At 44.1% G+C, this 14,661-nt stretch overlaps 2 protein-coding genes across 2 annotated transcripts; one reads left to right on the top strand and one right to left on the bottom strand.

The window, feature by feature from the left end:
- Positions 1-1,012: 1,012 nt before the first annotated feature.
- F5J12DRAFT_968260 (uncharacterized protein) lies at positions 1,013-1,683 on the top strand (the record flags this gene model as incomplete). The annotated part of the gene is made up of 4 exons (XM_051750037.1): positions 1,013-1,119; positions 1,179-1,338; positions 1,388-1,569; positions 1,617-1,683. The coding sequence occupies 4 exons, from the start codon at positions 1,013-1,015 to the stop codon at positions 1,681-1,683; spliced, it is 516 nt and encodes a 171-aa protein (XP_051602759.1).
- Positions 1,684-12,580: 10,897 nt separating this feature from the next.
- F5J12DRAFT_495160 (general substrate transporter) lies at positions 12,581-14,058 on the bottom strand. Its single transcript, XM_051739703.1, has 8 exons — positions 14,041-14,058; positions 13,949-13,981; positions 13,768-13,895; positions 13,531-13,714; positions 13,376-13,475; positions 13,119-13,319; positions 13,004-13,068; positions 12,581-12,950 (listed from the first exon to the last, which is right to left on the bottom strand). The coding sequence occupies exons 3-8, from the start codon at positions 13,849-13,851 to the stop codon at positions 12,679-12,681; spliced, it is 906 nt and encodes a 301-aa protein (XP_051602758.1). The 5' UTR covers positions 13,852-13,895; positions 13,949-13,981; positions 14,041-14,058; the 3' UTR covers positions 12,581-12,678.
- Between the last annotated feature and the right edge of the window lie 603 nt (positions 14,059-14,661).

The following is a 14,661-nucleotide window of genomic DNA, read 5'->3' as shown; positions in this document are numbered from 1 at the left end:
AATGTAATTGATAATACTGACTGGCCCATCTTTATGTTGTGACATGGGTGCATCTTACTAGATGGGCGTCCATGTGTTGTGACCCTGTAAATGATATATATTGAAGGGCCTGTCTTTATGTTGCGACAGGTACATCTTACTATGGATGGGCCTGCCCATGTGTTGTGATGGGCCCATCTTTATGTTGTGACAGGGGTGCATCTTACTGGATGGGCCTGTCTATGTGCTGTGATGCAGTAAATGATATTACTGATGGGTCCATCTTTATGTTGCAACAGGCATACATGTTGCTATTGATGGGCCTGTCCATGTGTTGTGACTGTGTAATTGATATTACTGATGGGCCCATCCTTATGTTGGGACGGCATATCTTACTAGATGGGCCTGTCTATGTGTTGTGACACTGTAAATGATATTACTGATGGGCCCGTCTTTATGTTGTGACAGGCATACATGTTGCTATTGACAGGCCCATCCATGTGTTGTGACTGTGTGATTGATATTACTGACAGGCCTGTCTATGTGTTGTGACACTGTAAATGATATTACTGATGGGCCTGTCTTTATGTTGCAACAGGCATATGTGTTGCTATTGACAGGCCCACCCATGTGTTGTGACCGTGTAATTGATATTGCTGAAAGGCCTGTCTTTATGTTGTGACATGGGTGCATCTTACTAGATGGGCCTGTCTATGTGTTGTGACACTGTAAATGATATTACTGATTAGCATACTTACTTGGTCACAGGCCCATCTATATGTTGCAGCATCCTTACCCTCCACAGGCCCTCCCATATGTTGTGGAATTGCATTTATGGGCCCATACATATGTTGCTCTCACTATAGGCCCTCAGGCCTGTCCATGTGTCATGGCTAATCTATTTAGATGGGCCCATTGTGGGGTCTATATAAGTGTTGGCATTTTGGCATGCAGGCTACCTATATGTTGTGACTAAATGGACTACATGGGGTCTACCTGACATTCAGAATTGAAGTTGGTTATGCTGGCAATCATGCCATCCATGTTCAACCTTATCCCTCCTTCTGATGTTGCACCACAGGTTCATGTACAATGGATAGAGACCACTGCCACAAAGCTCCTTGACAACTCGCTTTTCCTGTGAGACAGTTTTGACAAGAATGTATGTTCATGCAGTTCATTGTCTGCACTACTAACAGATTGGTTTATCAGGGAAAAACCAGGAATTTTGCTCACCCTGCCCTCAAGGAAGCTGTCATACAATTCTACTATACTGGGACCTATCAAATCATGGATAAGCATCCTGAGTCCTTCAACAATTCAGTTCCCCTTTCCTGTCTGGCTCTCGTTACAGCCACAGTGAGTTATTTTACACCCTGAGTCACTGCAACACAAACTTTTCTTGCAGTATCATTGTGTGTTGGACAGATTTGTGAAGAACAGCACAGGAAAGATGATGCCTCAATTCTCCAGCAAGGCTTACAATTCCATTTTCCATGGCATGATGAAGGTGCTGAATGACATCCTTCATAATCCCTATCACTGTGCAAGGTTGTGTGATCAGCTTTCTCAGTGGGCAAAGGAAGGATGGTAAGTACTGGGGCAGCCAACATGCTCATGCTGACTCCTCATATCAGGGCTGCACTGCAAGAGGTTGATTTGAATGTAGAGAGGTACCAGCACATTCAGGCAGTCCTTGATTGATTTCATAATACCTAGTCCTGTTGTACCTGTCATTACACATAGTATGCAATTGATGCCAATGCTCCTGTTCCTGTCATACCTGCTGTGAACTGTTCCTAGTTGTGGAGTGATCACATGTTTGCAAAGTAAACATTGAGATGGGGAGTACTGGACAACACCCCAAGGAGAATACAGTCTAGCCAGTTTTGTACAGTGATATCTAAGCATGAAAGTTCCATAGCAATCCATAGTAAGTAAGATACTGGACAAAGTTCCATGACAATGTGACCATTCCATAGTAACAGGCAACTAGCCATAGCAAAAAGTGTTGTTGGGTGCATCTGTCCAGCCTGGACCTAGCTAGGGGACTCTGTGTATTATGGAGCACTGTGGAGAGCTCCACAGCTCAAAGTGATTTACTGATGATAAACAAGCTTTAAGGGAGATTGACTTGGAGAAATGAAGAAAGGGTTGACAACTTACATAGTACTTCCACCCAAGAGTGTCAAGGGTGATGGGGTTGACATACTGGTTGAAGGTGAGGGCCACAGAAAGGACGAAACTGAAGACAATGAAACCCTTCGCATGCAAAGAGAATGGAGCTCAACAGGGTCTGTTGGAAATATCTTAATAGTTCTGACGTCTAGATTGAACTAGACTTACATGTGTATCAACACATTGTTCATCACATGACATTTCTTATCAATCAGCTCCACAATGATGTCATTATGACATCATATTATATGTCATATTCCATGACCTTCCATGCTATTCTTTACTATACTGAGTAGTAGTTTCCTTTTACGTTACTGGTCCATGCATACCTACTCATGTATATAAACTCGGGGATTTCTACCCCAATAACCAACCAAATTCCACATTCAATTCTTCACTTGTCTATTTGACAACTGAGCCCCTCAACTACAAGTTGCTTATATTCAAATCTACTACTGTTCTAACACAAGGCAAGTGTTCGTGTCTATTGCTCTTCATTTCTCCTGTTCCTCTGCACAATAGGTTATGAGCCCCACTTTCTAGGCAGTTAGCTATTTACACATTTGCATCGAGCAATCACTGCTGATGGGCAAATCACGATGGATGCTGTAGGCCTAGATGCGCTAGGGACAGTAGTAGTAGTCTTCGCCATGTCGCTTGTTTTCGGCCTTAATCAGGCTGTTCTTCTACTTCATTATGGTGGTCATGATCTGATTCATCTGCACAAGCTTTTTATCCACTCGGTTGCATTTTGGCTTTCCTTTATAGGTCTCTCCGCCTGGTGGTGACGACGACAACAGATCCTCCAAGACGCTGTTGTTCGTAGGGCCTTACTACAAAGGCTTATTCGCCGACCACCTACTCCGCCTCCACACTATCTCCACTTTCATCTTCCCGATATTGACTTCGACACTGACCTAGATCCTGTACCATGGTGTCACACACCAAAGGTGTTTGGTGAGGTGGACATGGATGTAGCTGATGAATGGAGGTGAAGACCATAGCCCTCATGCGAAGAAGGACAGCCAGCAATGTTGGCAGTCATCCCTCGCACAAGAACAAGTTGTCAATGCCAAAGAAAAAGGAGGAGGCAAGTTAAGCGCCAATAAAATTCTTAAGCGCCTGTGTACAGCATTCCGGTTTTCGACGTATCTCCACCAATTCTGCAGACACCGAAACCATTCCCACACTCGCTTGTAGTGCTCAGCCACGCGATCCTACCTTCCAAGATTGAAAAGGATTTGCGCACTCCACACGTTTCTACAGCACTCCCTCCAAAAGATGCTCATTTCGCTAATTCTTCTGATATGGCTGCCTCCACATCAGTCATTTCGCTTGTCCCCTTTGCTAGGGACCATGGCTACATATATCTACCAGGGGTTCCTACCAGCTTCCGTCCTGAAGCGTCCTGGTACATCCCACCCTCATCTGCCCCCTCTCAGCCCATCCAGCTTGGACAGTGTGTTCTTTTTGTCAGTATGACCTCCAGGAGGACATTCTTTGGTTGCCTCAGGTCTGTCATTTGCTTGGAAAGGTCTTATGTGGTCGTTTCAGTCTCTCCGGTCCAAGAAGCATATGGATCCTTCCTCCCTGCCACCTGCAACGTCTTCATACCAGTCTTGTCCATCATTCTTCCAAAATTGCGACAGCTACAGTATAATCTACTGTTCTCCACTCTCCCTGATCGCATCCATGACGAGTATGATGCACATCTTGCCTCCTTGTTGCAAGATACAGCAGAAGATGCTCCCCCTTCATCCTCTCTTCCAACAGAGCCTCATTCATGAAGTTTTTATTTGCTTCACTGAGAGGATGGTTCGGGGGGGAAAGTTGCAATCCCCTATGCTCCTGTCACCCCACAGACCCCCAAAGCTTGACCCCTGTTGACATCTGACTCACCCTGTCTGCTTTTGGATGTACTGTATCGGCATCAGATCAGCGCTGCCTCTCTGTCATCCCACTTTGGCCTAGAAGCGATCTCTTCAAGATGTGACATGCACAGCCTCCCCCTAATGCAATTCCAGTGCACTTTCCCAGTTCCTGACATTGCTTGACTCATACTTTGACATTCTGACTGTCTTTGACTCACCTATTGCCAATACTTACCAATCTTTTGACTTTGCTTACTGATTCTTCGCTTTTTGGCTTACTTATCCTTACCAATGCTTACCAATGCTTTCCAAGATGATTACCCATCACTTACACTCCTTACTCATCAGTTACCAATTGCTTACCAAGTGTTTGCACCTTGTTTTCCATAGGCAATGCCCCTGTACTGTATATAAGTCACTGTACTTAGGTAGCAAAAAAAAAAAAAAGAAGACATCAGAGAGCCCCTCTTGCTTGCAATTTATCATCTCTCAGTAAATCATTCATCAGCTTCGATAGTTGAGACTTTATTAAGGGTCTAGCTATCATCTACTTCACTTATCATCATCTATCATCCATATACTTCACTCCAAGCCCTCCCTGAGCTCAGTACAGCTTAGGACATTGAATTAAGTCATCATCCATCCTTCTGTAGGCTGACAGCAGTCTACCCTATTGCTTTCTATCACATTCTTGCTCCCTCTTTGTCAGGAGCACCCCCAACCCTCAGCACTCATCTTTGAGTGTTGTAGCTCGCAGAAACCCTCCCAAAGAACAGGTTCTACCATCTAGGTACCACATAGGCACACCACCACTTGCTTTTGTTGTCTTTTGTGTTGGTTTTGGTTGGTTTTCACCACTGAACCACACTTTGACTCACAATGGTATGACAAGGTTGAAGCACTTGACCTGCCTTCTCCACGTCATGCGCTGACTCCTCTTCCCGAGGAAGTTGCAGCTATAAACAAGTTGCTCATACCTGAGCACGTTCTCGCTGTCATCCATGATGATAACGCAGAGTTCACTTTACTTTAACTCGTTTGTGGCTGTTCTTCAAAGAACAGGAACTAATCTATTGGTCTAAAAAGATGTCATTGGTCACTGCTAAAAAACTTGAGCTCGCTATCGCTGAGCAATGTGACAGGATGTATGAAGTGAAGTGGCAGAAGTATGCAGTAAAGGAGATCATAGAATATACCGAGATGTTATATGTACAGGGATGTTCCACTTGGAGAGAAGCAGTACCTTCCTCAGTCGTGTACTTCAAAAAGCCGAATCCGGCTACGTACCTGGTTCCTATCGATACCATGGAAACAGCGTGGCAACAAATGCCCCACTTTCCTGGTTTCGAATCTCCATTTTTCTACCCCGGCCTTCATTTAGCGTTTCATGGCTACCTCACCAATTTCTTCCCTAAACTCTCTCATATGTCGACTCCTCACACAATTGCTAATTTCAACGGTTGCAATCTTCCCTCAGCATACTATGAAGATCCTGCCCTCGACACTGTTCTGGCATTCTCGGTCACCCATGATACTTTCATCTATGTCTACTACAACGTCCACCCCCTCTACAACCCATGCTTTGGTGGGATCCTCCCTTCTCTCTGCACTTGGAACCAACATCTTGAGTTCCATTTCCGAGGAGTTTGGGTGGACAGGACCACAGACATCAGATGCATGCCGAGATGGTTCCAAGAACGCAGACGTGGAGGAGACTGCTTTGATAGCAGTCTGTTTAGGTTTATACGATGGTTCAGAGATGAAGCCGATGTGGGAGATAGCCTGCGATATTCGCCTTCTAACAGGCATCTTCAATGGGGTAACTCTCCCATTAACGCTGAATTCGCTTACTGGCCCGGCACAGCAGAGATTGTTAGTGATCTCGAACATGTCATGGAGAAAAATGATTTCGACTATCTCGCAGAACCCTGACCTCGAGGAATACGCACTACTGCTCTTAGCCAAGCTCATGAAGCTTGAGCCATACGTCAAAAACTATCCTCTTCCAAGTACAATGGATGTACTGTATGTATCTGGCAGGCGAAACCATTTGGGGAGTAATACTTGTATTATTGACAAGTCTTACAATGCTCTTGAAATTTTTATTCGAGATACGCATTTTCACCATATTTTTGCTATCAATGTACCATACTCTTGTGCTGATCCCTATTTGGGATTTACCTCTGGTGGCGAACCTTTGCATAATTGCAAGTGGCCTCTATTGAGTTACCACTATTTCGCCCCACTAGACTTTGAAAGTCTAGAGCACAATAACTCTCGCATCCCCTTATGGAGATTCACTGAGAGAGGTACTCCTATTGATAAGCCTTGGTGAAATCCTCGTCCTTATACTCCGAAACTTCACCGGAAACATCCATCTCAAGCTGCTAGAGCATCTGCTTGCAGACCAAAAAGGAATCGGATTCATGAATTAAATCCTCCATCCATTAAAATCCATCCGACTCACTTGTTCTTATATGAACATCTGCTTATGGACTTTTGACACTAGATGTCCGAAGGTCTTTCAAAGCAGATCCCCAAGCTTAACAGCTTGAACTATGCCTCTTGGTTGGTTCTAATGAAGGCTTATATGCAAACTCTTGGTATTATGGGAATTGTCAGCAGAACAATTGCAAGACCTGGAGCTGGCGCTGCTGCTGCAGATATTGCTGCCTGGGACACCTCTGATGCACGTGCCCAAGGCATTCTTACACTCTATTGTGATCTGATGATCGCTATGTCCATTGATGGGTTGGCAACTTCCAATGAAAAATGGATTGCCTTAAATAACTCATACGGAACTCCTTCAGCGATGATGACTTTTATGGAATTTCAACACCTTATCCATATTCAAATTAAACCCAAGGATGACATAATGGCTAAAATAGCGGAGATCAATATGCTCCTTGCTGCCATTAGCACTCAGGGTATTACCCTTAACGATAAAATGAAAGCGCTCATCCTGGTCCATTCTATGACTCAAGCCTGGGAACAGGCACCCGTCAATATTCTATCATCTATTGCTGCCGCACAACTTACTCCCAATACCGTCATACCTTGTATGAAAGAAGTCTGGGCCCACAAATCGGGCAAATCTATGCTTCCTCAAACCAAAAAGACTGGGTCTTCTTCAACTCAGATTAAACAAGAATCAAACTCTCTTCTGGCACAGATGAATAAACCACCTCTTTGCCAAATTTGCAGAGGAGGTCATAATACATCTGATCATCAATCTGGATCTGGATCAGGATCCTTTTGTGGTTACTGTGGAGGTCGCAGAAGAGGTTGTGGAGGACATGGCCATGGACGTGGAGGTTATACTCCCTATGGCCAACAACAACAGCAGCAAGGTTCTGGTTCTCGTGGCTGAGGCCAGAACAGGCATCATGGCAAGGGCAAAGCCTGAGCCAATAATCTCAAAATAGAAGGCATGGAAGCTATTGACGCTGCCTATATCGAGGAACTTCCTGAAGGTTCCTACAATCCAAACTCTAGATCTTGGGATGTTTTCCCAGATCAAGATCAATTTGAGAATGCTGCTGGTGAATTTGATATCACCGCTATAAATGTTCCTTCCTGCAAACTGTCTCCAGAATATTCTCTCCCAGATCCAACTCTGGTTGAAAGAGTTTATTCTAGTAACCTTGAAACATACCTTGGATCACATATCATAACTGATACCGAGATGTATGATCCTGATCTTTCCCACCAAGATCTTACTATGGCGATGGAAACAGTTGGGGATTCCCCCAATTATCCAGTAGATGCCACTACAGGAAATCTTGCTCCTTGGTATCTGGAGGAAATCCAAAATTTCCAACTGGATCAAGTTGAGTCAGTCAAGATTTGTGTTTGACTTCCTAGTTCTGATTCCACATGTACATGTTCTATTTGTTGCCGAGCAGCCAACTCTTGCAACCTGCTGGAGGTTTCCCTTCAGGAACCGAAGCAATGGAAGTACTCGGACTCTCATCCGAGGAAGATTTCCCTTCCCCCTGCTGAGCAGGATGGGACACGTCAGAGTGGTTCCTTCGAACCCTCAGTACGAATGGGAAATTCCATTTTGGCTGGCAAGGACATGGTGGAGAACAGGAATGTTGAGGATAATGGCAATTCAGCTCCGCTGAACAAATGGACTTTTAATCTCTCTTCCCCTCGACTTCGAGGACAGAATAGTAGAGATGGAGAATCTCTCCGAAAATCCGTACTTATAAAATCTTCTAAAAAGAAGAATCGCCCAATGTCCTTATCTCAATTTCATGAATCTGTGCCAGAAAAACCTGTATGTAAACCTTTTCATGTAAAGCATAATCCAGACATCAAGTATGATCCCAACAAATCTGCATCTGGGAATTTACCTATGCAGTTCGATGGTCATGCCTTCGATTCTTATGACTGTTACCCATTGGGTGTACCACTGTCATATACAAATCTAAAAAAGAACCTACCAAAGGGTGAGTCTTTATGGATGTTGGATTCTGGAGCATCACATCATGTGACTCCATTTAAAACTGATTTCTTGACTTATCAAGAATTTAAAAATCCACCTTTGGCCTCTACTGCTGGCTCAAAAAAGGTTCAACTTCTCGGTCAAGGAACAGTGGTTATTCACCTGGAAAATGGCAGTAACCTACCACTGCATAATGTCGTATACAGTCCTTTGTTTTCAAAGAGACTATGTTCACGAAATGCGCTCCTAAATAATGGGTATAGGAGCACAGCGACACTCACTGGCGAGACTATCAGAGCACCAAATGGCCGGATTGTCCTTGAAGTGAAAGTAGCTTCTCCGACTTCACCTCTTCATTGGTTTGTGGGCGTACCGCTTCCACCTACCACTGCATATGGGGTCCTTTGCCCTTTGGTCAAGGAATCACAAGAATCTGTCTGGCATAATCGCATGTGTCACCCTGCTCAGGCAGTTCTCCGACACATTTGCAGATTAGGTCTTAAACAAGAAATACAAATACAGGGGGAGACTACTCCTTGTAAAGGTTGCGCACAAGGCAAGTTGTCTTCCGAAGCTTTTAAACCTTCTTGGAAACGTGCAACTCAACCTCTCGAGTTGGTCCATGCTGACCTTCTTGAATTACCTGTTGAATCTTACTTTCAGTCCAAATACATTCTTACCCTCTTGGATGATTATTCATCTTATGGGTTTTGTCTCTATCTTCACAACAAATCCAACACCTATACTGCTTTTGCCAATTGGATGGTGTCTATGCAAAATACTACTGGACATCATCTTCTTGCACTCCGTTCGGATTGCGGGGGAGAATTCATGGGTACCACTTTCAAAGCACTCCTTTCTTCATGCAGAATTACTCATCAATTGTCAATTGCCGACCAACCACAACAAAATGGTTGTGCAGAACGATTCAACCAGACCATACAGGAAAAAGCTGGTACTATTCGACACCATGCATGTATTCCAAAACACTTTTGGAACTTTGCTTTCGATTGTGCACTTCATGTGTACAATAGAACTCCTCTTAAAAGGATTGTTTTCAAGACTCCAGTTGAACTCTTCTTAGGAAAAGTCCCGGACATTACCTATTTTCGCACCTTTGGCTGCAAAGCCTTTGTATGGGTTCCCAAAGAACAATGCAAAGACAAGTTGGAACCTCATGCAGTTGAAATGGTATTTTTAGGCTACGAGCCTAATACTAAAGGATATCAGTTCCTACATGGACAAAAGATTATTCTTTCTTGCACTGCAAAATTTATAGAAGATTCTTTTCCTTTTTGCTCTGGTTCTACAAAATCCGAAACCTTTGACCCCAATACCAATGACGACCATGAATCATCTACATCCGACTCTGAAAGCCTACATTCCCTTCCGGATCCTGATCAGATCCAACCGCCGCCTCATCACCGGCAACCACCTTGTCCATTAAATCCACCACAACCACAAAACCCACAGCAGAGAGCTGTGGACCAGCCTAGAGCTCAACAACAAAGAAGAGCACCTGCTGCTGCACCACCAGTTGACCCTTGTCATCTTAGGCATCCTCATCAACCTGAATTTATTCAAGGCGACTTGCATAATGTTTGCAGAGCTCAACCACCTGCCGATGACAGAGAACCTCGTCCTAAACGTTGTTTTATACCTGTATCTCGTCCAGGAAACATCTATGGAGATAGACCTCCAGTTCAAATTGAACAAGATATCCAACAAAATCGGGATCAAGCACAACAGTGGATTCGTAATGCTGAGCAACATGCTTGCAATTCCAGAGAAGATTATTGGAGATATGCAGAAGAGAACAGACCTCCTTCTCCAAGGTTACCTCCTGCAATGATTCTTCCTGAAGTTCCTCGTCAGTGGACTGAACATCCACAAGGAACTACTCCTACATCTCCTGGATCTCCACTTACTCCTATTCTGGATACTCCTACTTCTCCAAAAGGCATGCCAGATCAACAATTGGAAATGCATCCTTTCGAGTTTGCATTGGCTGCCCGAATCAAAGAGTCACCAGAACATTATAAAGATGTGCTTAAATTATCTCCCAATTTGCAAAAGAAGTGGTTCAACACAATGAAAGACAAATTAAAGTCTATTGAAGAAAGACAAGTTTGGACTTTGGTGGATCCTCCTAGAGATCAGAAACCTGTTAAGTGTCGATGGGTTTTTGCTATCAAAAGCGATGGTCATTATAAAGCTCGTCTTGTGGCAAAAGGCTTTACACAAGAATTCGGTACCGACTTTGAAGACACCTTCTCTCCAGTGGCTCGATTCGAAACAGTTTGAATTCTACTTGCATTCGCTGCCCAAAAGAATTGGGACACAGAAGCCCTGGATGTCAAAACTGCCTTCTTATATGGCAATCTAGATGACGAAATATATATGGAGCAACCAGAAGGTTTCAAAGTTTCAGGTCAAGAACACAAGGTTTATCAGTTGCTTAGAGCCTTATATGGCTTAAAGCAAGCTGTGTTGGCATGGAATAAAGCCCTTCATCAATCTTTACTTCAAATGGGCTATATTTGATCTAAAGTGGATGCTGGGATTTACATCCATATATCCAAAGCTGGAATTGTCATTTTCCTTGTCTATGTCGATGATGGACTCTTTCTAGGATCGGACAAATGTCTTCTTAAAGCCAAGAAAGAACAATTCATGAAGAAATGGGAATCCCGAGATCTTGGTGAAGTCAAGGAATATCTTGGCATTCAAATTCATCAAGATAGGTCGAAGAAAGAAATTTATCTTGACCAGATACCTTATGTCAAAAAGGTTATCAAATGGTTTAATATGGAGACTGCTCAAAATGTTCACACTCCATTACCCTCGGGATATCAACTGGAAAAAGCACCATCAGATTATCAAGCCACATCTTCTCTTCAGTCACAGTACCAATCAATCATAGGGTCATTACTCTATATGGCTCTTGGTACTCGTCCCGATATTGCCTTTGTGGTTATTCACATGTCTCAATATATGGCAAATCCTACCAAAGATCACAAAAATAAAGCCTTGCATATAGTTCGCTATATTGCATCAACACCAAAATTGGCTTTATACTATTTGGGACTCAAATCTCGAATCTATGGCTTTGCAGATTCTGATTGGGCTGCAAATAAAGACACACGTCATTCTACCACCAGTTATGCCATGTATCTTGGCAATTCTCTTATTTCTTGGTGATCATGGAAACAGAAGACTATCGCACTTTCCTCCACTGAAGCCGAATATATGGCTTTATGTGATGCTGCACATCAAATCAAATGGCTCTCTATGCTATTTGATGAACTCAAATTGAAGACTGAGAAAACTATTTTATACTGCAATAATATGGGAGCTCGCTTCATAGCAGAGAATCCTGTATTGGACAGTTGATCTAAACATATTGATGTCCAATGGCACTTTGTTTGTGAATGTGTTCAAGATGGTTTGTTCAGTATTGAATACGTTCAAACTGACAAACAAAAAGCAGACAGTCTTACAAAATCCTTAATGTGGCAGAAATTCGAAACTAATCGCTTGTCAATGGGTCTTGTTACTTTACCCTTTTAGAGTGAGGGGGAGTGTTGGAAATATCTTAATAGTTCCAATGTCTAGATTGAACTAGACTTACACGTGTATCAACACGTTGTTCATCACATGACATTTCTTATCAATCAGCTCCACAATGATGTCATTATGACATCATATTATATGTCATATTCCATGACCTTCCATGCTATTCTTTACTATACTGAGTAGTAGTTTCCTTTTACATTACTGGTCCATGTGTACCTACTCATGTATATAAACTCAGGGATTTCTACCCCAATAACCAACCAAATTCCACATTCAATTCTTCACTTGTCTATTCAACAACTGAGCCCCTCAACTACAAGTTGCTTATATTTAAATCTACTACCATTCTAACACAAGGCAAGTGTTCATGTCTATTGCTCTTCGTTTCTCCCATTCCTCTGCACAATAGGGTCTTCTTTCCCCACTGATTCTGCCAAGCCCATTCCCTTGGCTGTGGTTTCACTAGATAGTCAATTGTGTATGAGATGATGAGGGGAGTAAATGCAATGTCATAGGCTGCGAAGAACAGGAAGACAAAGCCAACAACGGCATGGCCGGCGGCGGCCACTCTGTGCTTGGTATAGTCCACGAAGCAAATGGCTTGCGCGGTGTAGAACAAGGTCATCAAAGCGGCAGAGGACAAGAAAAGGAATCGACGCCCGAGATGAAGGCAGCAAGGACAGCCCAGAACAGATTCCAAATTTGCAGGACACCGTTGATGAGCAACTGAGTGCTAGAGCCTGTGATGCCAATTTGAGTGAAGACCTCGTTCAGGTAGTACGAAATGAGACCGTTCCCAGACCACGTTGAAAAGAAAGCGAGAGCGATAATGATTCGCATGCGCTTAAGATTTCCCCGGGTGACAATGAGAGACCTCCAACCGACGTTGGCAGCAACTGCAGTAAACCCATGTCTGCATATTGGAATTCGGTGACCACTTACAACATACCGCTACGATCAAATTCGATGGCAGCCTTAATTTCACGGAATTCGTGCTGAATGAGGGGATCTTGTCTTCTCCGGACTTGAGGTTCATATCCCATAAGAGTGCAGAAAATACGTACTCGTCACCGTCGGCATGGTAGTAAGCCAAGGTACGGAGTGCCTCGGCATCTCTACCCTTGCTAACTAACCAACGAGGAGACTCTGGGCAGAAGAGGACCAATGAAAACTGCAAAGCCGCAGGTACTCCCTGCAGCAAGGATGGCAAGCGCCATGCCCACGTATTGCTGATCCTGAATGTCCCATATGTAGCCCAAGCTGCGCTAGATATTTTCGTCAATGTTGGGGAACTCTACAGGACCAAGACAAAAATACACACACAATGGCGCCGGAGTACCAAAGGGAGTTATACAATGATGTCAGAGGAGCTCGGTACTCTGGATACGCCAGTTCGGTGACAAGCATAGGCGCAGCATTAGCTATTGCAGGTAACTTAAGCTTCTGGTATTTTGTATAATATTGCAAGAGTCCCACCAGCAAAGGTCAAACCAAAGCCAATCAAGAACCGAGCGCCGATAAACATGCCAACTGACTGAGAAGCGGTTTGCAACACTGTGGCAACAAGCATGATGGTTGCGCCAAGGAAAACCGTCTTACGGCGCCCGAGACCATCAGAGAGGTAAGGGGCGAAAGGATAGCCTGCCAATGCGCCAATATTCTGATGCCAGCGTTGAGGAATAACCACAGACAAGTGAAAGCGATTTTGCTCACCTGGATGACATTGAGAAGGCCCAGTCTTCCCATTTGACGGGTGGTTAAAGTCATCCTGCTATTGCTGCAGAGACTGGAGACCATTCATCATGCTACCATCATAACCGTTAGTTGAAGAGGTGATCAGACTGCGGAATCGTGAGTTAGAAATGACAGTAATAGGGATGTCGACGGAACGTACAGGAGAACTATCCAAGCATTGAGGGAGATAATGCTGTAAAAGACGCCAGATAAATAACGTTAAGAGGGTGGTGTTGGAATCATGACACCAACCGTTTGTTGTTGTACCACTTCCTGTCGGGATTGAGGAAACGTGCGAAGGAAGTTTCTTGGACAGCATCGGCGGCAGCAGGTCCTGCGCTCAGTGTCTTGCTGTAACTTCGGTCAATGAGAAAAGAAGCAGTTGGGGGTTCGCGATGCGATGCAGCGAGCAAGCAGACGATTGGACTTGGTATGGGCGGAATGGCCGTTAGCAGTTTAAACCCTCCCCAGAACACGAATGGGGTTCTTCGCTATCAAGTTCTCCGTGGATATGTATACGAAGCTGGAAGCTTTGCTGGGTGGTCATCACTTTTTAAAATGGTTCTCCCGTAGACGCCAGGGTCACATCGGTCCGGTTAAACTGATTATTCTGAGCGTACCTTAAGCGAATGGAAGATCACGCGCACAATGGGTAACGGATAGTCCATCCCAACCCTCCTCATAACCCTCCTAGGCCCAGTGAACAAAAGAAGACAAGTCGTAACCATTGGGTTACATTCCTCCGTGAACTCCGCGGAAGCTCACTTTCTGATCAGTACTGCTTGTTAGAATCCATGCACATGGTTTGATTTGACGTCCGTTTCCTCGCACTGGTATTGTCACGTGTGGGCGCGTGCAAGCTTATAGGATTAA

The sequence above is a fragment of the Pisolithus orientalis genome (assembly GCF_024613125.1).
Source record: "Pisolithus orientalis strain OTSU chromosome Unknown F5J12scaffold_6, whole genome shotgun sequence".
NCBI classification, from domain to species: domain Eukaryota; kingdom Fungi; phylum Basidiomycota; class Agaricomycetes; order Boletales; family Pisolithaceae; genus Pisolithus; species Pisolithus orientalis.
Note: the sequence above shows the minus strand (reverse complement) of the source record. Positions and strands in the feature narration are given on the sequence as shown.